The sequence below is a fragment of the Cydia pomonella genome, chromosome 1 (genome assembly GCF_033807575.1).
Source record: "Cydia pomonella isolate Wapato2018A chromosome 1, ilCydPomo1, whole genome shotgun sequence".
Taxonomy (NCBI): Eukaryota; Metazoa; Arthropoda; class Insecta; order Lepidoptera; family Tortricidae; genus Cydia; species Cydia pomonella.
Genome location: NC_084703.1, coordinates 2109239 through 2134449, shown reverse-complemented (window position 1 = coordinate 2134449; position 25211 = coordinate 2109239). Strand labels below are relative to the sequence as shown.

The window sequence follows — 25211 nt, the reverse complement described above, 5'->3', positions numbered from 1 at the left end:
TTGATACCTCCACGCGTTCCTGAGAAAAAGGGTCTTGACAGACAGACAGACGGACGGATGGACAACAAAGTGATCCTATAAGGGTTCCGATTTTTCCCTTCGGGGTACGGAACCCTAAAAATTAACTCATAAATTTCCATAAAATATTACACAAATGGGGATGGCGACGGGACGGGATAGGACGGCTTCCCCACTTTGCGAATGCGGAGAGGAAGAGCAGACCATCGAACATATCTTCCAACGCTGCCCACTCCACTCATATCCTGGGCCTGCTGAGGACCTATACACTGACACCTGACCTGGTTGCCTGACTTAGCAACCTCAAGGCTACACTCTGATTGCCCTCAATGTATATAAAATGCCATACTATTAAATAAATAAATAATAAAATATTTTTAATTTCTCATAATAAATAATCTGATAGTTTATTACATTCAATTTGCATATTTTGTTATTAAAATATTCAGTGAAATGTATAATTTCAATCGCCATTCAATATCTATATGTTCAAATTTACCTATGGCAATTTCACATTCAAAATTCTGACAGTTCCTAGGGCTTTCGAGGTTCTTATCCGATTCCCCAATGATAATAACAATAATCATCCGCAAAAAGCGAAATTCGCAAATAACGGGATCTTTCTCTTTTACTCACGCTAAGACGTAATTAGAGTGACAGAGAAAAATGCCCGCAATTGACGAACATCGATTTTCGCAGTTATTGCCCAGTCGCTTGTTTCGTGGCCACACCCTCTGTAAATTCGGCCACTTGTCCAAATCATAACGTTGTGATACAAATCACTATTAACGGAATATAATTTATTTAATATCTAATAGCGATCAGGTGTAGGGAGGGGCAAATATCGGTATATAGAAAGGAAAATATCGATATGTTTTACAAATTCAGATTCAGATTTATTTCTTACACAACATGCATTACGAATTACATTCATGACAATTTATATGAATCTAATATTCTTCTTCTTCTTCTTAATCGCGTTGTCCCGGCATTTTGCCACGGCTCATGGGAGCCTGGGGTCCGCTTGACAACTAATCCCAAGATTTGTCGTAGGCACTAGTTTTTACGAAAGCGATTGCAATCTGACCTTCCAACCCAGAGGGTAAACTAGGCCTTGTTGGGATTAGTCCGGTTTCTCACGATGTTTTCCTTCACCGAAAAGTGACTGGTAAATATCAAATGATATTTCGTACATAAGTTCCGAAAAACTAATTGGTACGAGCCGGGGTTTGAACCCGCGACCTCCGTATTGCAAGTCGCACGTTCTTACCGCTAGGCCACCAGCGCTTATATGAATCTAATATTGTGATCATCAAAAATAAATTCTAATAATGACTAAAAATAACATAATACTCCAGATAGCAACAATTATAAAAAGGAAATATTTACTTGAAAAGCCAGATATTATAGAAAAACCATAATAAAATAAAAATAAAATAAAATCAATAAGAAACAAAAACAATGTCAAATATGGAAAAATAAATTATACAGCTATGTAAAAAAAATCACTTACTGAATATAATGGATTTAAGCTTTAACACGTTTTAAAATTACGTTTGCGCCGTAACGAACGAAACACTATCTCTCTCTATCGCACTTATAAGGAAGAGTGATAGAGATACAGATAGCGTTTAGCTCGCTACGGTGCAAACAAGTGTCATCCTAGCTAGGCTATTGCAATATTATATACCATTGTGAGGGATTTTTCAGGACTTTTTTTTTAATACGACATAAATATCAGTACTAATCTCACTATTGAGGTGGTGTGAATTTATTTTGAATAAATTTGTTTTCATACTGCCAAATGACAAACATGTGAGATATAAGTTACATTAATATTATGCTAGACATTAATCTCAGTTTTTCGAAACTAGGCTATAAACAATCTATATAAAAATTACAAATAATTATTGCAGTTATAAAAAAATATAGCTACTTGTACATAATAAAGTTAAAAATGCACGGAAATTGAAATGCAATGCAAGTTCAAAACTATGTAACAACAAGCGTAAAGAGTAAAGTAGGTAAATCTTACATACGTATAAAATAAAATAATACTACTTTATAGTCAGACCAAGATAACAAGATAAATATTTCATAGTCATGAATGACTGAATGATTTATTTGCATATGAATATTGGGTTACATAAGTAGGTGTTTGGTACAATATTTTGAATTAGTTTCTCCAAGATTCTACCTATACAGGTGTACATGCACTGTATATTGGCTCTATTCGCTGCTAACAGTATCAGAATTTCGTCACATTTCAGATTTTTTTTATTGATACTTAATTATAACATTTGACACCACAGTTAAATTATACCTATTTTATTTGTTCCAATCACGTCGGTGCAACGATAACTTAGATGGATTCTAGTTAAATATTCATTTATCGTATCGATATTATCGATAACGTCCCCTCCCTCAATCCACGGGGGAGCATGGCGCACATCGGTGACATGCTCACCAGCTCACCCCATCGTGGGGACAGCGGGGCAAGGATTCACCTGCGAGCCGCAAGTGCTGTTTAAATGGCACTTTTACTAGGGGCTATGTGGAGGTACTTTTCTACAATTGGTGTTGTGATATATGAATATTATTACCCCTTTGGAGAAGAATGGAGGGTATAAGCTGGAAAGAGAGGAAAACAAACACGGAAGTATTAGATTTGGTAGGTGAGAAGAGATAAAAAAAAAGCGCTAGTGGCCTAGTGGTAAGGGCGTGCGACTTGGAATCCGGAGGTCGCGGGTTCAAACCCCGGCTCGTACCAATGAGTTTTTCGGAACTTATGTACCTACGAAATATCATTTGATATTTACCAGTCGCTTTTCGGTGAAGGAAAACATCGTGAGGAAACCGGACTAATCCCAACAAGGCCTAGTTTACCCTCTGGGTTGGAAGGTCAGATGGCAGTCGCTTTCGTAAAAACTAGTGCCTACGCCAAATCTTGGGATTAGTTTTCAAGCGGACCCCAGGCTCCCATGAGCCGAGGCAAAATGCCGGGACAACGCGAGGAAGAAGAAGAGGTGAGAAGAGATCACTGTTGAGAACGATCGAAAACAGAAGGGGAAACATACGGCACGATACTTATATAAAAATATAAAAAAATATTATAGGACATTATGACACAAATTGACTAAGTCCCACAGTAACCACAGTGGACCCGGGTACGTCCTTAAACTACGTCCACAAGAGAGGTATGGGCATTGTGAATGTCATCTCGCTTTGTGTGGTAGGGCACAGCGCAGCAGATGTCATTCCAGATCTAGAGCAGAGCCCAAATGGTGAACTACCTCCACCTTACAGAAAACCGCAGCCAAATAACACTAGACCCTACTCATAGTGTTGTGTTCCTGCCGGTGAGTAAGGTTGCCAGAGCTCAACGAGGGGTGGGAGGGGGTTAGGGTCGGCAACGCGCATGTAACTCCTCTGGAGTTGCAGGCGTACATAGGCTACGGATACTGCTTACCATCAGGCGGGCCGTATGCTTGTTTGCCACCGACGTAGTATATAAAAAAAAAAGTAAGTTCAACTTATATTAAATCTATAATTGAAGGAAGAATAGAAAAAAAGGCAGGGGAAGACCGTGACGTGTTTTTTTTTGGATAAAACCAAAGAGGAAATCAGAGAAGTGACGTGTGAGACGCTCAAGACAATGGCAGAGAGAACGGGATGGCGGAATGGCAGAGGTTTTATCACACCAAACAGGATTTATAGATTAAATTATCTCGTAAATTACATTAATGAATATAACAATAAACTATAAATAAACTTAATAATAATAAAAAAGGCTACAAATAAACTTAAAGTAAAAAAAAAACGTCTCCCAAGTCGCTGCCGATGGGCAGTGTGCTCAGAAGGCTGGCCGCATTGCCACGTTGGATGGCAATGCTTATCCTTTGAGCAAAATACTGGCCAGCCCTCTGGTCACCTGTGGCATCTATAAGGCGCGACGCTAGGTCCTGAATAAATATAACATTTTATCGATTTGATCTCCATCCGTCGAATAGAAACACGAAAATATTAGCTTTAAAAAAATAATAATTGGCTGCTTGTTGATTTCGTTCGCGCCTTTGCCTTGCTCGCGCATTGGAATCGTGTGTTAAAAAAAAACGCGCCAGCCATTTTCCGTATTTGTCATCAAATTGGAATAGTTTTGCATGTTTTTAGTGTATATATTGACGAAAATGTCATTTTCTATCATTGAAAATGAAGAACACATAAAATTGACGCTGCCAGTAATACTAATAGAGGCAGGAGCCGAGAACGATAGCCTTTTACCATCAAAATCGGGTGAAAAATAATTGGCGGCATATGAAACTTTTATTCAATGAAAAATCAGCAAAAACGCCCAGTCTTTCTTTGAAAACGTATTGGTAGCTTACTTCAATGAACTGACGAATACTTATTCGTCCTACAAGCCCAGCACGCTTTGGTGCAATTATTCGATGTTAAAACTGTAAACCACCATTTTGACAAAATGTACTTTTACTGTGGTTTGTCAAAAGACAAAAAAAAAATTATAAGTTTTGTTTTTTCCTCGCAATTGTGTTGAAAAACGTCGTATGAAACGCGTATGCATTGGTTATTAACTCATTACCCACATAGGCTTTCTTATTGCGTCGTGTGTCATTCCACATTAACTGTATACATCTCTAATAAAGTATCTAATATTTAATTGATTCCATATTTGTAATTGTAAGGTAAAAGTACTAGTGTTCGACGCTGCACTAGTACTCGACATGGGCACTTTATGTCAAAGTGACAAGGATTAAGTTCGAATTATAGTGCTTCTTCTCGCATGGTTACTCTAAACTATTACTACTACAACAATCGGGATACTTGCAGGTACTCTGACCTAACCAGTTCATTACGATGCGTCCTCTTTGACGGCCTCAACCCAAGTGAACGAGCCTGTTCAACATTTACCGTGTCCCCACCACTTGCTAAAACTACCGTGTTGCCAACAGTACGTTATTTTCCCAATTACCCCTGTATTAATCGGGGTAACATAATAATGTTGTCACAGTTTAATTATTATTTAACTGCTATCTTAAATGTGAACATATATAAATCATGACAGAATACAGAAAAATCTTCGTTGTTCAAATTTAACCTATATTTCCATGAAATAAAGTGCCCATGTCGGTGACTAGTGCAGCGTCGAGCACTAGTAGGTACTTCTACCTTATTGTGTTATTTTTATGATAGTAATAATTTGACATGTAAACGTGCCCCTGTGGTCTATTTGCTGAATAAATATTTGTTTGTATGTTTGTAAGTTACACTAGCGAATACGTCAGTTTCAAAGCAGTGGTAGCCGTACAAATCGGTGGAAAGTTAGTGTAAAAACTAACCCTTATATCATTAATACTACATCGGTGGCAAACAAGCATACGGCCTGCCTGATGGTAAGCAGTATCCGTAGCCTATGTACGCCTGCAACTCCAGAGGAGTTACATGCGCGTTGCCGACCCTAACCCCCTCCCACCCTCGTTGAGCTCTGGCAACCTTACTCACCGGCAGGAACACAACACTATGAGTAGGGTCTAGTGTTATTTGGCTGCGATTTTCTGTAAGGTGGAGGTACTTCCCCAGTTGGGCTCTGCTCTAGATCTGGAATGACATCCGCTGTGCTGTGCCCTACCACACAGAGCGAGATGACATTCACAATGCCCAAACCTCTCTTGTGGACGTAGTTTAAGGACATACCCGGGTCCAGATTAAAAGCATCATAAACTTTATTAATTTCACATTTACATCAAAAACGCCCCCCAAACCAACGAACTATATGAATAATTATTCCCAAAACCGGATCATACCAGATCAAAGCAGATTACCGCGGCAGAATAAATGCATTATTTTTCGTCCTATTACCCTCCCCTTGTGCGCAAACACTTATTTTGTATGGGGCGTGTGACGTTGATCGTTGAAAGTATACATTGTTCTGTTTTCGAGTGTTTGTGCCCATATGTTGGACAATCGAGTCGAGAGGACGCCATTAACTCTGATTTTCTGCCTATTATGCTTATGTATCGTTCAGTGATGAGCACGGCATTGTTTTATGGGGAATTGCAACGGACGCTTTTTGTAGAAATTAGCTGTATTTTTGTTGTTGGCTTAATAGGGTTGTTTCCAATTTTTTGAAACGCTTGTATTACGTTCTATATTAACTAAAAGTTGCCCCAAAATTCAACTTTTATACTAAAAACGGCTTAAATATGTTAAATTAACAAAATATATTTTGACAGATGCTTTCGCGCCCAAAACGCTCTTTGAAAATTGTGTGACGTCACAGTTTACGGTTTGACACATAACTACATACACACGTAGAAGATACGAACTGTCAACTGACATTTGTCATTTGTTCTTTATCCCCTAACTGTCAACAGTGTCAATCCGAGAGTTGTGACGTCATCAGAATCTTCAATGACGTTTCGAGTTTGGTCACGTGACGTGTGCCAAAAGATATTTTAATTTCAATATTTACAAATATATGGTCATTACAGGTCCCCTAAAAGTAGTTTAACATGTTCTTATAATCCAAAAGAATTTATTGGGATACAATTCTGCCCTAAGATTTGTAGATGGAAACAACCCTATTGGAATTGTGATATATTCTAGCTAGATATATTATTCGATACAACTACTTTAAAGTTAAATAGTTATCATCGATAAGCGAATTATCGTTTTATTTTGTTCTTCGTCTCACATTGCCAAGTTAGTATATTATAAGAGACGTTTTCTAGCATTAGAAAGAAGGTACGCGATTTTGACGTATCACAACACTTTAGTAAAATAAGGCACGCAAATATATAACAATTATTAAATCATATTCGATCATTAACTTTCTATTGCTTTCATAAGTAACTGTAAGTACTATAGAGTAACTATAGAGTTTTTATTTTATTTTTGGTGGTGGGTTGTTATATTTATTGGCGTATTTATTTTTGCGGTGGGAGGGTGGGAACATTAATTGCATGTAAAAATACGCAAGTAAGTATAACGGGTTAGCACTGATTGACTAACACGTTATTTTCTCGCGGATTAGCAAAGTAATATTTCTTGCTTTAATTAGCATGGATTTCCGCAAAGTAACGCCTGATTCTATTAATTATTCATAAGTAATAGTTACTGATTTTTTTAAACCGTTTTTTCGATAAAAAGTCATGTCAAGATTGTTACCTTTTTTCCAATTCTAAAACGAACTATAGGAGACTTTATAAATTTGCATGAAATTTGTATTTCGCTCCTAACTCAAATAATAACAAAAAATCTAAAAAACGACAAACGATACTAATGAACTATAATTCGGCGGGGGGCGCGGAACATGGGACAACGGGTTTAGCGGTGTACGGTCCCCGCTTCCCCTTCGTTGGTAGGAGCCACAACAGTCAGTATAGAGGAAAATGGAGATTACGTTTGCATGAAGAAGTGGTCATCCACTATGCTCTTTAGCCATCTTAACCACAAGAAAACAATTCCAACCCGCCATTAGTTACCTAGTGGCATCGACAAGCCGTAAGTCCGTAATTTTGTACCCGTCCCTAGGGGGTTGTATGTCAGAGTTAGTGTTCTGAGGGAGCATCGGTGGCCGATCTGTCTTCTTTTATACCTAGCACACATACAATAGTAAGCGGACAGCGTAGACTATAGACGCTTCCTATTTCACATGGTCTAATGTATGTTGCTTGCTATTTAATAATATTAAAATTCTTAAAAATAGTACATTGTGCAACGAGGGGGGTAAGTGAAATTTTAGATACGAGGATGGTGATTACCGACAGCCGCAGGCTGGAGGGAATTAAAGACCCGAGTTTGCAATATTTTACCCCCGGAGTTACGGAGTTTTTCATCACACTTGCGAAGAAAAAAATTAAATTTTAAGCGAAATAATTCTTAAATACGGTGAAATATCAAACGTTCATCCGCCATTTTGTAATTTCTTGACAGGTTAGGCACAGACCTATTCGGCATTCAGCCACGATTGAAAATTATGTAAAAATATTTTAAACAGCTGTTAAATTAATCAAATTTAATCATTTTAAACATAAACATAAATATTAAATTATAAACGTCAGTATTTTACGAGTAAAACTCATTTATGCTCCTTGGTTTGTATTAATTGTATTAATAAGTGAGTTAATTAAAATAAAAGCTATAGCTCCCTAGGGAGCTATAGCTTTTTTTTGACAATCCATAACTCCCGCGGGAACAAAATAGGCTTTTGTCCTTCAGTACACCTGCATGTAATAAGATCTTTTTCGAGCAAGTGTGATGAAAATAACTTTGGCGTGATGTATCTACGGAGTGTCGGTGGCCGATCTGTCTTCTTTTATACCTAGCACACATACGATGGTAAGCGAGCAGCGTAGACTATAGACACTTCCAATTACAGAGGTGTTTTGTGCACGTTGGCTTGCTATTTATTGTACGGTCGAGGAAATTGATTCTTTAGCAATTTGCGGTTCAAGTAAATTTCGTTGTACATACTTATGCTATGAGCTTTCCAGTGTAAAGTGAGCCACAACCTGCTAAAGAATCAATTTCCTCGACTGTACAATACCAAACTAGTCCAAAATTTATTTCGCGTGGTATGAGGGGTGTCGGTCCGATCTGAGTGTATTCTTTTTCATCACACTTGCTCGTAAAATGTGTTATTGTATGCCAGCATACTGAGATGGAATGAGCTACATTATGTCCATGGGCGTTTATTTTATTTTTTTTATTTCGCTATGCCCATGGGCATATTTTAACTGTCACTAATTCATACGAACCAAGAAGATATAAATGAGTTTTAGTTTAAAAATACTGACGTTTATAATTTAATATTTTTGTTTATGTTTAAAATTATTAAATTTGATTAATTTAACAGCCGTTTAAAATATTTTTTACACCATTATCAATCGTGGCTGAATGCCGGATGGATCTGTGCCTTCGATGCCTAACCTGTCAAAAATGACAATATGGCGGACGAATGTTTGAACTTTGAAACGTCACCATATTTATTATAATTATTTCTATAAACGAAAACGAAACTACCTTAGCCGTGGTTATTTATTATTATTATTAGTTATTGACTTATTAAAAATAAACATAAATTATTTATTGACTTATTAAAAATAAACATAAAATACATTTGATTCTGGGTCTGCACTTATCGGTTTGCAATGTTTTGATAGTGGTTTATGTGACAGCTACATAATGAAAGGCGTTAAAATACGAGTGTGGGTTTATGAAACGAATGAAATGAGTTTCATAATAGGATCACACGATAATTTTGTACAGTAATATAAACTGCTTTATCTGATTCAATATCATAAATCATAAGCATCATTCATTTTATATAGTTTGTCAAAGGACTATCTCATTTGAAACATAGAGATAATCATACTATCTTTGTCTTACACTAGTACTAGCACCCAAAAGAAAACGATGAGTATATTATTTGTTCTTTTTTACTGACAAATTGGTTTGACCAACTATACTTACAATACCATTTGATATATTATGATAAATTTAATCCTTTTAGTTTTTTTAGAGCTATGCAATAGTTTTTATTCAAATGATTACAAAGAAATACAATTATGATATAAAATAACTATTAGAATTAATAATAAAAACTATAAGTAAAGTAAAACTAAAATATGACTAAATTAAATCTAAAATAAAACATAAATAATCTTAAAAATGGCCCCTGCGGCATAGTACCGAATACGCTGGCAGCATTTCCTCGCTGGATCGTTAGACTGATGCATTGAGCGAGGAAGCTGCTAATTAAACATCAAAATGGCGGTAATGCAAACTTTTTCGCGCATGCCACGCATCCGTTGTTTTTTTTTTTCAGAGACAAACTAGAGTCGTGGCCGACTGCCATATCGTTCGATATCAAGTAACATGCAAAATTTGTCAAAATTGTTTACAACTGGCACTTCATTTCTAATAAAACGTCATCTCGACTGATACTCGTATTAGAATAGAGGCCCAATCAAATTTCTTTGTTTCTCGGAGATGTTCTAAATTTGAACGTAATTAAGGAATCGGTTGTCGATAAAGTCAAAATAACGATGCACCTACATAATATACAGCGGCGGTATCATGGTCGCATTTTTATCACTTGTCATATTATGCGTCACTCTCGCACTTGCATACTTGTTACCTTGTTAGAACGTGACAGGCATGATGACAGATGATAAAACACCGACCATAATAGCCCTACACGTTTGTTCGTTTCTGAATATATTATTAGGTTATGATATAGATGTAGATAAAAATGCTGTATATGTATACTTACTCCATATTCATGGGTCACAATAAATATACACAACAAATTTTAAAGAAACCCCGTTAATTACCACGACTCTTTTATTCTATAATGTACCATACAATAAGTAATAAATTAAGCCATCTTCCAAACCAATGCCATAGCTATTGACAGTACGATAAAACGAATTACAAAAAGCATTTCTTCTCACAGATGGGCCACCACGGAATGGAGAGCCTGGACATGCTGGACCCGCTCAGCTCCTCCTCCATGACCACACTGGCCCCGATGGGGGAGGTCGCACCACCACATCACCAGCTACACGGCTACGGGATGAACCATGTCATGAATCACCATCACCACGCAGGGTCCTTAGGGCATGCACCACCAGCTCATCTAGCTCATCCTTCCGCCGCTCTCCATCCAGATACAGACACAGATCCAAGAGAGCTTGAAGCTTTTGCAGAGAGATTCAAACAGAGAAGGATTAAATTGGGAGTCACCCAAGCAGACGTCGGGAAAGCACTAGCTAACTTGAAGCTACCTGGTGTTGGAGCGCTCTCCCAAAGCACTATTTGCCGCTTTGAAAGCCTTACCTTAAGTCACAATAACATGATCGCTCTAAAACCGATACTGCAAGCATGGTTGGAAGAAGCGGAGGCCCAAGCGAAGAACAAAAGACGGGACCCCGACGCGCCCAGCGTCCTACCGGCTGGCGAGAAGAAACGCAAACGTACATCCATAGCAGCACCAGAGAAGAGAAGCCTCGAAGCGTACTTCGCTGTCCAACCACGCCCATCTGGTGAGAAAATAGCAGCGATCGCGGAGAAACTCGATTTGAAGAAGAATGTGGTAAGGGTGTGGTTTTGCAATCAGCGGCAGAAACAGAAGCGGATGAAGTTCGCCGCGCAGCACTGACCGGGGGGAGGCGGCGCGGCGCTGCTCTACCCGGGTACCGGGTACGGGTACTAGCCGCCCGCGTCATCTTACCCGGTCTCCCCCTGGGATAAACTACTCGTGAGCAATAATCGTTTCGATCTCATTCCTTTAACACATCTCAATTTGTAGCGTAGCTCCTTTTGTATTCTCATATTATATTTTTCGAGACACAGGGTATATATTCGATTATATACATATCATTACAGTAACTAGAGGTCGCTTCATCGTATAATTTCTGCCGTTTTGATGTTTTACTAACATCTTGTACATGAAAAATTGAAATTCAGGATTTTAAAGAGAATGTGCCTTGCAAATATCAATATTCTGTGTTTAATGTTAAAGTAACTTGAACGCCGTGTGGCGTCGATAGTGGCGCCGGCCACAGGCGGTAGCGGGGCGGGAGCGATCCGCTCTCCGCTCGAACCGTGCGTGGATTGGACAAGTAAAATGTCAGACGAAGCCTTACTAGATGCAAAAGCGTGAACAAAATTTAACTAAATCGCAACGAAACACAAAAGAAATGTTAATGTTATATATTAGTATAAAGTCTACATATTACTTGCCCGATTCGATAAAATTCGATCAATTCGTTAGTTCTGTTCTGACTATAAAACTGTACAAAGATTAATTAAGGATATACTATCGATTTTAGTTGTAGATAGTATCCAGTAGTTCATGGTTTAACGATCATTTAATATAAAAAAGCATTTCACGAAAGGCACAATTAAATTAGCTTAAGAAGTTACTAGTGACATTTAGCCAAAATAGTTTTAAAATTTCATTTGTAAATAACACATTTCGATCTAATAGGCATTTAGAATAGTTATATAATTCAAGTGAGTTAGTACAATGCAGGATTCGTGCCGTTGATTTGAAGCATGCCAAAAATAAGTGTATGATAGTTTTGAGGCCAAATCTCCGGACATTTGATGGAAGTTTTCTTACTTGACAAATCGTTATGGCAATAATATCAAAACAAGCCCAGAAAAATACAATTTTGATATGTCGAAAATATTCAAATCCTCTGAGTGGACAGAGGATAAAAATGTGATGTAGTCAATATTCAATTAAATATCAAATTAAACTTTGATGTATCTGGTTCACCAAATTTAACAACTTAAAGCTTATTGTTATAATGTTGGTATTGTTAAGAAAACGTGTTCACTGATTTTTCTTATAACGCTCCGCTTAATGCCGCATGGGCACAGCCTTATCCACATTACATTTCTACAATGAAATATTAATGAAACGACAAACTTTCAACGAAATATCATACTTTATATGTCCTATATTAAATGGAATTGTACCTGATCACCTTTGAAGAAGCAAGATTTAGGGTAAAGTCGGGCAATTGCGTACCGTGCACAATTCCATGACACTATACTTCATGTTATGTTGTGTTATGTTGTGTTATGTTGTTGTGTGTGTTATATGTGTTTATGGGGGGGGTTTACGGTCCTTGATAGAAAGCACCAATCGTAACTAAATAATGTATGAAAATAGTGATTTTTCGTGACATCTGTCATTCTGATACGTATTTTTTATTTATTACGAAAAGCATTTGACCACAATCTCACCTGATGGAAAGTGCCGATGCGGTCCAGGATGGAACATGCTTACCTAAAATATGTCTATTCACTCTCGAATTAATATTTTCGTTTTGCGTTTGTCAATGTACGATGGTAGTCCGGTAATAAGTTTTCTTTGTATATTCTTCCAAAAACTGTATGGCATGTTCAAATTGTGTTTATGTATAATTTAATTTAATAACGCATAAAATGAAATATATTATATGCTTTCATCGGAAATGATAAGAACTCAATTTGCACGATTATAAAGAAAGAGAATTTCCATCAATATTCATTAAAGATTATAAGCATGAATCCAGTTCGAGACAGCTTAAGAAACTAAAAAAAAAGTAAAAAAGTTTGCGAATTATAAATAGTATTTTTAAAAGATATTTTGTAAATATAGAATCTAAATAAGTAATCAACACGTGCAATTTAGACATCGGTAATTATTGTAACTGATAGTAATCTATTGTCTTACTGAAACTACCAAATAATGTTTTAAGTCAGGCAGTTGTACACGAGACTAACTAAAAATACGTCTACTACTTTTTTTAAATATTCTTTATGTAAAAATACGCAAAAACTGAAAAAAAATAGACTAAGAAATGTTACTCATATAATATGATCTCAGCCTCAAGTCTACGCAGCAGTGGAATCTCATGCAGCGCCTACAAAATTTTATTTGGCCCTGAAATAGCGTTTCTAAAAGCAGCTTAGTTACATATGCCGACCGGTCTGGCCTCGTGGGTAGTGACCCTGCCTATGAAGCCGATGGTCCCGGGTTCAAATCCTGGTAAGGGCATTTATTCGTGTGATGAGCATGGATATTTGTTCCTGGGTCATGGGTGTTTTCTATGTATTTAAGTATTTATAAATATTTATATATTATATATATATATATATATCGTTGTCTAAGTACCCTCAACACAAGCCTTATTGAGCTTACTGTGGGTCTTAGTCAATTTGTGTAATTAATGTCCTATAATATTTATTTATTTTTATATGACATATGGCAATAAAGTGGGTACATCATATAAAATGTCAGTACCGGTAGCGACAAAGACTAATTCGCAATCTTCTGAAGACGCCTTGTCTGTAATTTTCTGAACAAAAAGTCTGCCCATTTTTGCGGAGGAGAGGCACGTCAAATGTATGGCTATTTGTATGTAACGTACAAATAGCCATGTCAGATAAACGTCAGTCTATACAATACTTTTTTTTTATACTACGTCGGTGGCAAACAAGCATACGGCCCGCCTGATGGTAAGCAGTCTCCGTAGCCAATGTACGCCTGCAACTCCAGAGGAGTTACATGCGCGTTGCCGACCCTATACCCCCCCTCGTTGAGCTCTGGCAACCTTACTCACCGGCAGGAACACAACACTATGAGTACATATGGCATTGGCCGTGGTTTTCGACAGAGAGGTAACCTCTTAAAGGTGACTCCAGTTGTTAAATCCTCCAAGGCATTCCTTCGCCCTTTTATGTAGTTAAATGTTTTATTGTATTCAAAATATTTTTTCTTGCATCTTTGACAATCTAGGTGTATTTTTGTGGTATAATCGTTTAAAATTGCGAAATCATTTCTTCTTGTTTACATTGGTGACATTGGATGACATTCAGTACATTTTCAACATCTGTTGTCGAGTCTTGCCAGTAAAATAAATTAGTCAGAAGGCCAAATAAAATCTTGTCAAAGCAGAGTTCTTACTCAGTAAAAGGAAAAACCTACAGTTTATCATAGTCAATATTTAAAAACAATAATGTAATAAAAAAAAAATAATTGCGTTTGAATTGTAATTCCCACTTAACTATAATATTTATAAACAAACGCTGCAGTAAACTATATTAAAATGGACCAAATACATGGCGCCGCGGTCCAGTGATAAAGACACCAACGCGCGACTGAGTGATGTGTTATGCACTCGTCGATGTTTTTTGTACTACTGAGTTATCTAATTTTCTTTAATTATTTAGGTTTTATACTAGAAAAAGTATTATTTTAGATGTCTCGTAGAAAAAACATTGTATACAATAGTAATATAATCAAGCTTTTCATTTAAATGCTCTCTAGCACGATTGTATAAAATGCTATTTTAAATTGACGTGTTGAAATGAACCAAAAAACTAAGTCTCGTATACAACTAAGTTGTAAAACGCTTTCATCTGAAACAATTCTAGTCCTTTTTTTATTGTTTTTTGACGCTTAAAGAAACTTAGTGTGATATTATTTTTAATATTTATTATATTTCAAAGATTTCGATGTAACGAAACGAGTTATTTGACAACAATGCTACAGTCAAGGACTTTAATTGCTGAGCCATTAGGGTTTACTTTACATACCGTTAGTATTGACTACCAAATTAGCTTGAACCCTAGATGGCTCATCTATTAAAGTCCGTGACTGTACATTAAAACACTTTAATCAGATTGCCTTTATTTAACTGCCAACACATATTTATGTAAGAAAACATGGTAAAGATTCGAACTACTTAAGTTGTCATACGACGTCGCCGCTGCCATGAAGTTACGCACTCATTTTAAAACGACTAGCTAAGGTCTGTTTTTTATTCCGTAGACTAAAATGACGTTTCATATGTAAGAAATGACATTTCTTAGTACCACATGAAATGTCATTTTAGTCTACGGAATAAAAAAAACAGAATATAGATTGCTCTGAAACTTTCTACTAACAATAGGATAATATATATTCCTGTAATTAGTTTATGTAGCATCACAATTTAAACAAGTAACCGTCATAAAATTTTTGACACATACTTTTATTGCCGACTACACTTTCTCTTTTTTGTATGTCTATCAAATACTTCTAGAGACCTTTCAAATGAGTCTAAATTCAATGTGTTTACGTTTACCCATCAAAGAGTTCATTTGGCTACCTTCCGACTGCATCATCAGATCAGCTCCATGTTAGCATACTATTGCATTGTCATCGGAAATACGGAAGTATACCAAATTTCAGCTCAAACAGACACCAGGAAGTGGTTCAAATTTAAGTTACATGATTTGAAGCATATATATATATATGTAGATTTATACAAAGAAGATACGCTTTGAAGCTAAATAAAAGTGTGTATAAAAGTGTATAAATAAAAAAGTGTGTAAAAATAGAAAGAATTAAAGTTTTTCATACAAAACTTGTTTTTGCTCTTTTTTGTTTATAACTCATGTCATGGTATGTGCAGTTTCATTATAATCCAACACGTAATTTTAAAATGCATTTACAACAAAAACCAGATAAATATGTTACAGATGTAGTGCATGATTGTTTTCTATCGTATTTTTCTCGGAAACGTTCGTATTTATCATGCTACTTCAGTCAAAATGTTACCGAGACTCGAGTTCGAGTTCGTGTGTTTCCGTAAAACTATGACGATAAATAATTATGCACTACATCTGTACATCATTGTTCACAAGTTTTATGTAATGTCGTGTATCGTTTTAAAGTGAGAGCGTAACTTAAATTGTATGGGAGCGGGTTTCTTGGTGGCGGATTCGTGTGATACTGAACTGAAGTGGCCAATAGCTCATAACAAATAACTCGATTCAACAATGCCTAGTTTGTTTCTACATTTAGATTTAAGTTTTTTACGTTGTTTTTTAATTTTAAGAGAGGGATATGTCATTAATTTCATATTTTTTTACTTAAAGAAGTTTTTTTTACATAATTTTTAAGTAGTTTTCGTATTAGATTATTTATATTAACTTGATAAAAAAATATCAATACATTCATTATACTTTTTAAGAACATTAAATTGAACTGTAAACTATTTTACAGTACATATGGTGCTACTTTACCGCACTAATGCGAAAATTAGCATATTACGTTACTGTGTCGAACATTTAAAAGGCCATATGTACTGTAAACCGTTGTACGATACATGTGCGAATAGGTAATTCGCAACTCATGTCGACTTAAAACACTCCCATCGGTCGTGTTTTAATTTATCGCCACTCGTTGCGAATTTCCTACAATTCACAGTGTACGATTAATAAGGACAAATATTATTATAATTTATTAATTAAATATTTTAAGCTTATAATTTAACAATGGACGGTCCCTCTCTCGCATATATGACTGTGAATCGCTAAAAAAATCCGTTAGTAAAAAACATAGATTTTTCATCTCAATTGAAATAAAAGTAACATCGAATAACGTCAAGAAACAAGTTTTATTTATTACATACATAATATTACTGATTATTAACTAAACTTCGACAAAACCAAATCTACCATTAATACCACCATTACCATTACCATTTTATTGTTCAATTGAATTTTTATTGAATATTATCAAGCGCTCGCAACTGCCCAACTCTCCCCTAACCAGCAATATTTTGTTAAAATACGCATTTAAAGACAAGCATTCACGAATGAGAATAATTTCCAAGAAATTGGTTATATTATGTAACCAATTTCTCGGTAACTATCAAACACCATTTATTTCGCTTGTATATAACTGCATTTGTTATATTTATATACAATAATTTGAAGTTTTAGTTTAAAATTATACCGTGAAAAAAACAACCTACTAATGGATTTTAACAGCGTAGACAATTAGACTGTTTTTTTTTTAACAATTATGACCTGGATGCGAGTATTTTAAGCCAGTTTATTATTTTGATTTATTGTCATTTTCTATCAGCGATAAGTTTAAGTAGGGCCTAGATTCTTGCAATCATTATTAATTAATTGTTATGGATAATAAAACGAAACAATCTTATTTCGGAAACCAATAAAAAATTGAAAATAGAAATATTAGTAAACCCTGGTTTTATTCCGCCTTCAGACCTAGAATATGCACATACGGTCAACCAATTTGATTCCTAGGCCACTATACTCGTAGAACCATGTCATAATGACTTCTACGACAGTGCTTATTGAGTGATGCATGTCATGTATAGAATAGTTAAAGCGACAAGGTTCTATAGTGGCCTAGGATTCAAATTGGTTGACTGTACATACATATAATCACGCCTATTTCCCGGAGGGGTAGGCAGAGACTACGGATTCCCACTTGCTACGATCCTGGCATACCTCTTTCGCTTCCTTCACTTTCATAACATTCCTCATACACGCTCGTCGGTTTAGGGTGCTCTTGACCTGGCCTTTCTTCAGGATTTCCCAGATTTGATCAGAGAAGTTCGCCGAGGTCTATTCTTCCAGTTCCCTCTACTTCTCCCTTATGCAGTCTCTTTGTTAGCCTTCTTTCACTCATTATTTCCACGTGTCCAAACCATATCATCATTATATCTTGATCTAGAATATGGTTGGTTAGTTTAAATCAAAGTTGTACACAATTTCTGTTTTCGGATTTTTATATATCTACTCATCAGAATCAGGAGCTCTTTCGATCTTAATATGAAAAATAAGAATCCTAAAATTTCCATTCATTTTTCATACTTTCCATTGCGTTGCCAATGCCGTCACACAAAGTTTATGTTATGAAAAAACGACACATTACACTTTTAGGGTTTCGTAGTTTCTAGAAACCTAGTTTCGCCATGTCCGTCTGTCCGTCCGCGGCTTTGCTCCGTGATCGTTAGTGCTAGAAAGCTGCAATTTGGCATGAATACATTAACCATGCATGGCGGCAGAACGGTAAAATAAAAACTACAAAAGTTTTTGAGCTATTACAAATCTTCTCCTCTTAAAAAGACGTACAAAGCGCTGCAAAGGTGGTCCCTTATGCTTGTAATTTATATGATACTTACTAATAGCCCTCGTTTGGCCTGTTCTGACAGAATGGTAACTACGAAACCCTACACTAAGCACGGCCCGATGATGACCCATTTCGTCTCTTGATTCAGAGTAGATATAACGTAAGTATAAACACATAACACGTAAAATTTTGTGTTAACCACCAATTGTTTGTTAACCTGTTGCTACCGGTGGAAACCTATAATTGGCTCTCTATTACTTACATACATACATACATACATAGCTGTTGGTTCTCCGAATAAACATTGACATATATATCTAAGGACGGGCCTTACGGGCACTAAGAATGACGCCAGTTCAGTGGCGTCACTCTCGAATTCGAGCCAATCATGCAGTCTAACGGACCTAGTTGCAATCAATCGCGCGCGGGTTGCGAGCTCATCAACCAATCGCGTTGCGGCGTTAGACTGCACGATTGGTTCGAATTCGTATGCGTGACACCGCTGTACTGGTCCGATTCTTATTGCCCATAAGGCCCGTCCCTAGATATATATGTCAATTATAATAAATAAATAAGTTATGGAGTGTGGAATTAAAAGGAGTGAAATCTCTTATGGTAGAACTGTTGCAAAAGGAACTAATAGGGCCTCCGCTAGCTAGCGCGGGTGGACGGAGCGGACGAGCGGGTTAACGAAAAATAGTATGAGCAACGCTAACTGAAGCGGACGCGTGCGGCGGATTTCACCTTCAAATAGCACACGCGTGCGTGCGCACGCGGCGGGCGTTCGCGTCAGCTAGCGTAGGCCCTTAGCTGTCAGCTATAAATAATAGTTCCAAACCTCTCCAGAGTAGCGCTAGAGTAGCTATTATAAGAACCTAGGCGTTATTGACGAAGTGAAGTGCGCTGTCTATGATTTGATTTTTTTGTTCAAGTATTCTAGGTATTGCAGTGTCCATTCCTTACCTCCACCTTCCATAAAATAAGTACTCCCAAATCTGAAAGAAAGCGTGTGGTGTACAACTTTGAATTAAATTACCCTATTACGCTTTATAGTTCATGTCATCCACGATGACGCGCAGTTTAATCAAATCTAAACTTTAATATCTTGAAAATACAAGTCAAGGCTCGCGTCGTCCTGAATGACCCGATCTATATCGTCTGTCAGCGTAGCCGTGTTTTCATATAGGTACGGCAAATCTTGGTTAATCGGTGATACGTAGTTATTTGGCGATATACAGTTTTATCACAGTATGAGGTGGAAGTTGTCTTTAGACCCAGTAGTCCAACTGCGAACATTTTAAAATACTCGTTCGAATTCACCATCTTGCATCTTATTTGCATAATAATAATAAAGAGGAGATGGGTAAGTTATCGTTTGCGTATCGACTCACAGACCAATCCGAGCTTTAGATTTTAAATCATATTGGAAACATATCGTCTATTTAACAGCCGGTTAAAATATTTTTACATAATTAATCGTGGCTGAATGCCGAATGGCTCGGACGAAACCCTAAAAAACCTGTCCGCCCTCGGAGTAGCCAACTGGCGTGAAGTGGCGCAGGATAGGGCAGAGTGGCGCTCTCCTGTGTCAGGCCAAGATTATGTTTGGGTCACTGAGCCAGTGAAGTAGTAGTAGTATTTTTTTCAACCCTTATTTTCTTCTGTCACTTATCTCAGGTAGTTGGTAAAGAAATGGTTGGTCGAATGATGGTTCTTATGACAGTTCCTTCAAGTTTCTTTTGATTGCGTTAATTTTATTGAGTAACTATAGTAATGCATACGTTCTCCCGTATTTTACAAGCTATTATTTACTTTCACCTGACCGTAGTCTGTTTGTAATCAAATCTTGCAAGTTAAATTTGATCCACTTCCCGGTTTCCGATTGAGCTGAAAATTTGCATACATATGTAAGTCGGGTGACAATGCAATATTACGGTACCATCGAGCTGATCTGATGATGGAGACAAGGGGTGGACATAGGAACTCTGTGATAAAACAACGTAACTTAATTGTGTTTGGGGTTTTTAGAATTGTCTCGATGAGTATTAGTTACTTGTGGAAAGAAAAGTACAGTCAGCGATAAAAGCTTGTACCAAAAATGAAATTTTGGCCAAAATTTTCATTTTTGGTACAATTTATTACTTAAATTTTACATGAATGTGCAAAAATTTCATAAAATGTCTACAGAAATGTTACTTGACAGTTACTCCATTAATTTAGGTAGGAGTCACATAAACTACTATTAATTTGCAGTGGTAGAATAAATAAATAAATAAATATTATAGGACATTATTACACAAATTGACTAAGTCCCACAGTAAGCTCTATAAGGCTTGTGTTGAGGGTACTTAGACAACGATATATATAATATATAAATACTTAAATACATAGAAAACACCCATGACTCAGGAACAAATATCCATGCTCATCACACGAATAAATGCCCTTACCAGGATTTGAACCCGGGACCATCGGCTTCGTAGGCAGGGTCACTACCCACTAGGCCAAACTGGTCGTCAAAGAAGTTTGGGAATAATTTCAATAATTTTTATCGAATATTGCAACATCTCTATATCATAATCAACAAGGAGGAGTTTTGGCCGAAGGGTGTCAAGTTTCGGCGGTTCCGCGGCCGGCTCCCTGGCACTGTGGAGTTGCGTAATGTATCGCAACCATGTGATTTGTAGTGTCCAGTTTCTAAAGAATATATTGTTAAAATATATTGTTATTGGGCCTCTAGTCGCCTGAAATAAAGGTTTTCATTTCATAATCCCGTAAGGGATTCATGTAGGAGGTGCAAGGGCGTATAGCTCGCTCTTAGAGTTGGTCAAGGACGTCTAGTCTTACTAAGCTGGCATAATATATAGTCGAGATATTGGGACAGGTTCCGTAGCCTCGAGCAGTGTTTTTCAACGTTTTTCATGAGCCCCTTAGTACAAAATGTTTCGCTTTTGTATTGTTTTACGGCTGGTACCCACAGATTGAAAAATCACTGGCCTAAGGGTAGGATGGGTACGATTCATCTTTACAACCCGTCGTTACAAAACCGATCAAAACGACGAATTGATAGTGTATGTTAATATCGTTAACTTTTTACTTAATCGCCAACGATATCGGAAATCGCAACAAAATACCGTACAATCATGAATATCGTAACGACGAATCGACATTGTATGGTTCTTTGCGATCAACGATTTGGTTTGTCTCGATGTTTGTCAGGCGCCGCACGCATTGCATTCCTCGATCGCGCATCGATCGTAACGACCAATTGCTCTATGTATGAGCGCTGGCTGAATCCCTCGATTGAACATCGATCGTAACGACCAATTGCTCAGTGTGTTGACTATTATTTACCGATCGTCACGATTCTCGTCAGATTGATCGAAGCGATTAATCGTACCATGAGTGAACCCAGGGCTAAGGTCAGCTCTTTATTATTTGTCACGTTCTAACAAGTATGTAAGTGCGAAAGTGACGGGCATAGTGACAAGCGATAAAAGACTTAGCTGCGATAGTTAAACACACCGGTTGGAATCCGTCCTTGCCGTGTTAGGTTACATAAGTTGTATTTAGCCAGGTAAAGGCCGGTGTCCACTTGCGGCCGTGAGTTAGGACCCGCCAGAGCCATACGTCACGGTTCCCGAGGGGCTGGGGTTGTAGGCCCTTACCATTGTTACTATTATGGCGTCGTGAGTTCACGGTGCTTCGACGATGTGCAAGTTAACCCTCCGTAGCGTAGCGTAGTCATCTCTCTCTATCACTCTTCGATATTAGTGCGACAATGACACTACATTTCGTTTCTTCGAACGCAGCTTGCTGGGGGCCGTACCACGAAAATCGAAATTCGCAAATTGCGGGGATCTTTCTCTTTTACTCTCACTGAGACATAATTAGAGTGACAGAGAAAAATGCCCGCAATTGAAGAACTACGATTTTCGCGGATATAGAATTAAACGGACGGTCGTGCGTGATCGCGGACACTCGTATCATTGTTTTTTAATTGTTATATTTAGTCAATTTTTACAATAACTAAATGATTTGAAACTTAAATGACGCATTTTTAGAAACCATTTTCATATTTAATGATATTTAATCGCGGTAGACGCCGTTAGACGCATTAATATCATTAAATATGTGTACAATGCTATATCCTGCCGGTGAGTAAGCTAGCCAGATCTCAACGAGGCTGCGAAGTGTTAGCGTCGGCAACGCGCATGTAACTCCTCTGGAGTTGGAGGCGTACATAGTTCACGGGGACTGTTTACCATGCGGGCCGTATGCTTGTCACCGACGTGGTATAAAAAAAAATTAATCAGCTGAAAACAATTACGTGTCTGTTATTTTAGACCAGGGACGTCACGATTGTCGCATTCTTCTCGCGAATGCGAATACGAATGTCCAGGATGCGAATGCGAATACGAATGTCCAGGATGCGAGTGCGAATACGAATTTCCAGGATGCGAGTGCGAATACGAATGTTAGGGAATATGCAGTTGTTATGTTTATTACTAACTGGAAAAAAACCGGTTAAGTGAGAGTTCGTTTTCCTCGCGCGCCGAGGGTTCCGTACAAACTTTGAATTATCTCGTGTAACTATAAAGGAAAGGTTTTGAACAGAAGTACCTATACTAAGTATAATTCTGTACAGCGCCATCTATCGGCAAATTGTCTAACTAATTTGCGCGATATAATGCACGTAACTATGTTGGTTTTTTGAGGATAATTCTCTATCATGTGAATCGAATTCAATCATTGTTCTTTTATTTGAAATAAGATGTATTTAATGTTATCTCATAGAAATTTCAAGTGTTATATTGCAAACTGAATTCGGAAAGGTTTCTTGTCAATTAAAAAAAAAGGAAGCAAAATAGAGGTTGGATTATATTTTTCCTGTAAACTTTATAGCAATATTAATATCATGTAAAAATTTCGACGTAAACTTCGTAGATAAGGGGGGGGGGGGATATTTTTTTCGCATTTTCCTTCATATTTTATTTTTCTATAAAAAAAAATTGTTTTGGACTTGCACTTGACCTAGTATTTTGCCCCTTCTTCCAATTGTGGCATTTTCCATAGTTAATAAAAATAAATTAACAAAATAATACTTTCAATGTGGTTGGATCAGCGTTGTTCATAACTATTACAAATCAATAGCTTAAGTGGTTCTCGAGATATTTAGCGATATTACAGACGGACGGACGGACAGAGTCGCACCATATGGGTTCCTTTTGTACCTTTTTGGTACGGAACTCTAAAAACAGTACATAAAACATATGTTACCTTAGAACGGGATATTACAAAGTGTTGCGAAATGCAACTTGAAAGCAGTTTGCGCGCACTGCCCATACGTGAGTCGTTGGGAACCATGGGCGAAACAGGACTTGATGCGAATGCGAATGTATAAAATGATGCGAATATTCGTATAAACGAATGCGCCTGCTCTATGCTACTCTCAAACATAATATATCAAAATAAAACAAATCAGAGGCGGACAGTTGCGTAACATTCCTTGTGAGTTAAACTCGTAGTAGGAGCTTCGGCCGGCAAACTATACGTTTTACTGTAAGACAAGCCCGAATTAAATTATATAAGCTATATACACGGTATTATCTTGTGGCGTAGCCTTAAACTCGTAGAAAATTTCACCGTGAGGAACTTTTTCGGGTCATGTTCATTGAGTGGAAAATTTGAGGTTATATTCAAAATTCAGACGTCGTTAACATGTGCATTCTGTCTGTCAATTAATCTAGTATTAAGAATATGGAGTGTGGATTTAAGAGTAGTGAAATCTCTTATGGTAGAACTGTTGAAAAAGTGTCCAGCTCTCCAGAGTAGCGCTAGAGTAGCTAAGAACCTAGGCGCTATTGACGGAGTGAAGTGCGCTGTCTATGATTTGATTTTTTTGTTCAAGTATTCTAGGTATTGTAGCGCCACCTATTTAAGGTTTTTTGATGACACGTTTTGGTACATGGAGATTTATTTCCTTAACTCCACCTTCCATAATTAAGTATGGATTGGGCATGAGTCGTGGGAACTGATAGAACGGGATAGCCTTAAGTATCATCCTGCGCAAAAGCTAAAAGTGGCCAAGTCAAATGCTTACACCTACATTAATATGGCTGTGATAGTACTTTGTGCAACGAGGGGGGGTAAGTGAAATTTTGGATACGAGGGAATTAAAGACCCGAGTTTGCAATATTCTTACACACAATGTTTTTCATCACACTTGCGAAGAAAAAACTAAATTTTAGACGAAATCATTCTTAAATACGGTGACATATCAAACATTCGTCCGCCATTTTGTAATTTCTTGAAAGGTTAGCATCGAGGACACAGACCTATCCGGCATTCAGCCACGATTGAAAATTATTCCAAAATATTTTAAACGGCTGTTAATTCAATCAAATTATTTAATTTTAAACATAAACAAAAATATTAAATTATAAACGTCAGTATTTTAAAAGTAAAACTCATTTATGCTACTTGGTTTGTATGAATAAGTCAAATAATAGCTATCTCTCTAGGGAGTTATAGCTTAAAATTTTTGATCGCTGGCAACATTTTACCATAAACAAGAGCCATAGAGCAGCTTAAGTATAATTTTTCATTGATATTTGTTAGTTTGAAAATTAATGGCGCTATACATCCCATGACTGGAGCAAAAAACCATAGTTTTAACTGGTTAATAATATTGAAACCAATTGCAGTAGCTTTCATTAAATACATAGAAAACATAAAG

At 37.0% G+C, this 25211-nt stretch overlaps 1 protein-coding gene across 2 annotated transcripts in view; it reads left to right on the top strand.

Moving 5' to 3' along the window:
• LOC133526634 (inhibitory POU protein) overlaps positions 1-12624 on the top strand; it is a 102377-nt gene extending 89753 nt beyond the window's left edge. Inside the window, exon 4 of one of the 2 annotated variants that reach the window (XM_061863334.1) lies at positions 10496-12624. In XM_061863334.1, coding sequence (XP_061719318.1) covers positions 10496-11200 — 705 coding nt within the window. In that variant the 3' untranslated portion in view covers positions 11201-12624. Of the gene's footprint in view, positions 1-10480 lie in introns of both variants that reach the window. The other variant, XM_061863328.1, reaches the window with a different exon arrangement.
• The last annotated feature ends 12587 nt before the right edge of the window (positions 12625-25211 follow it).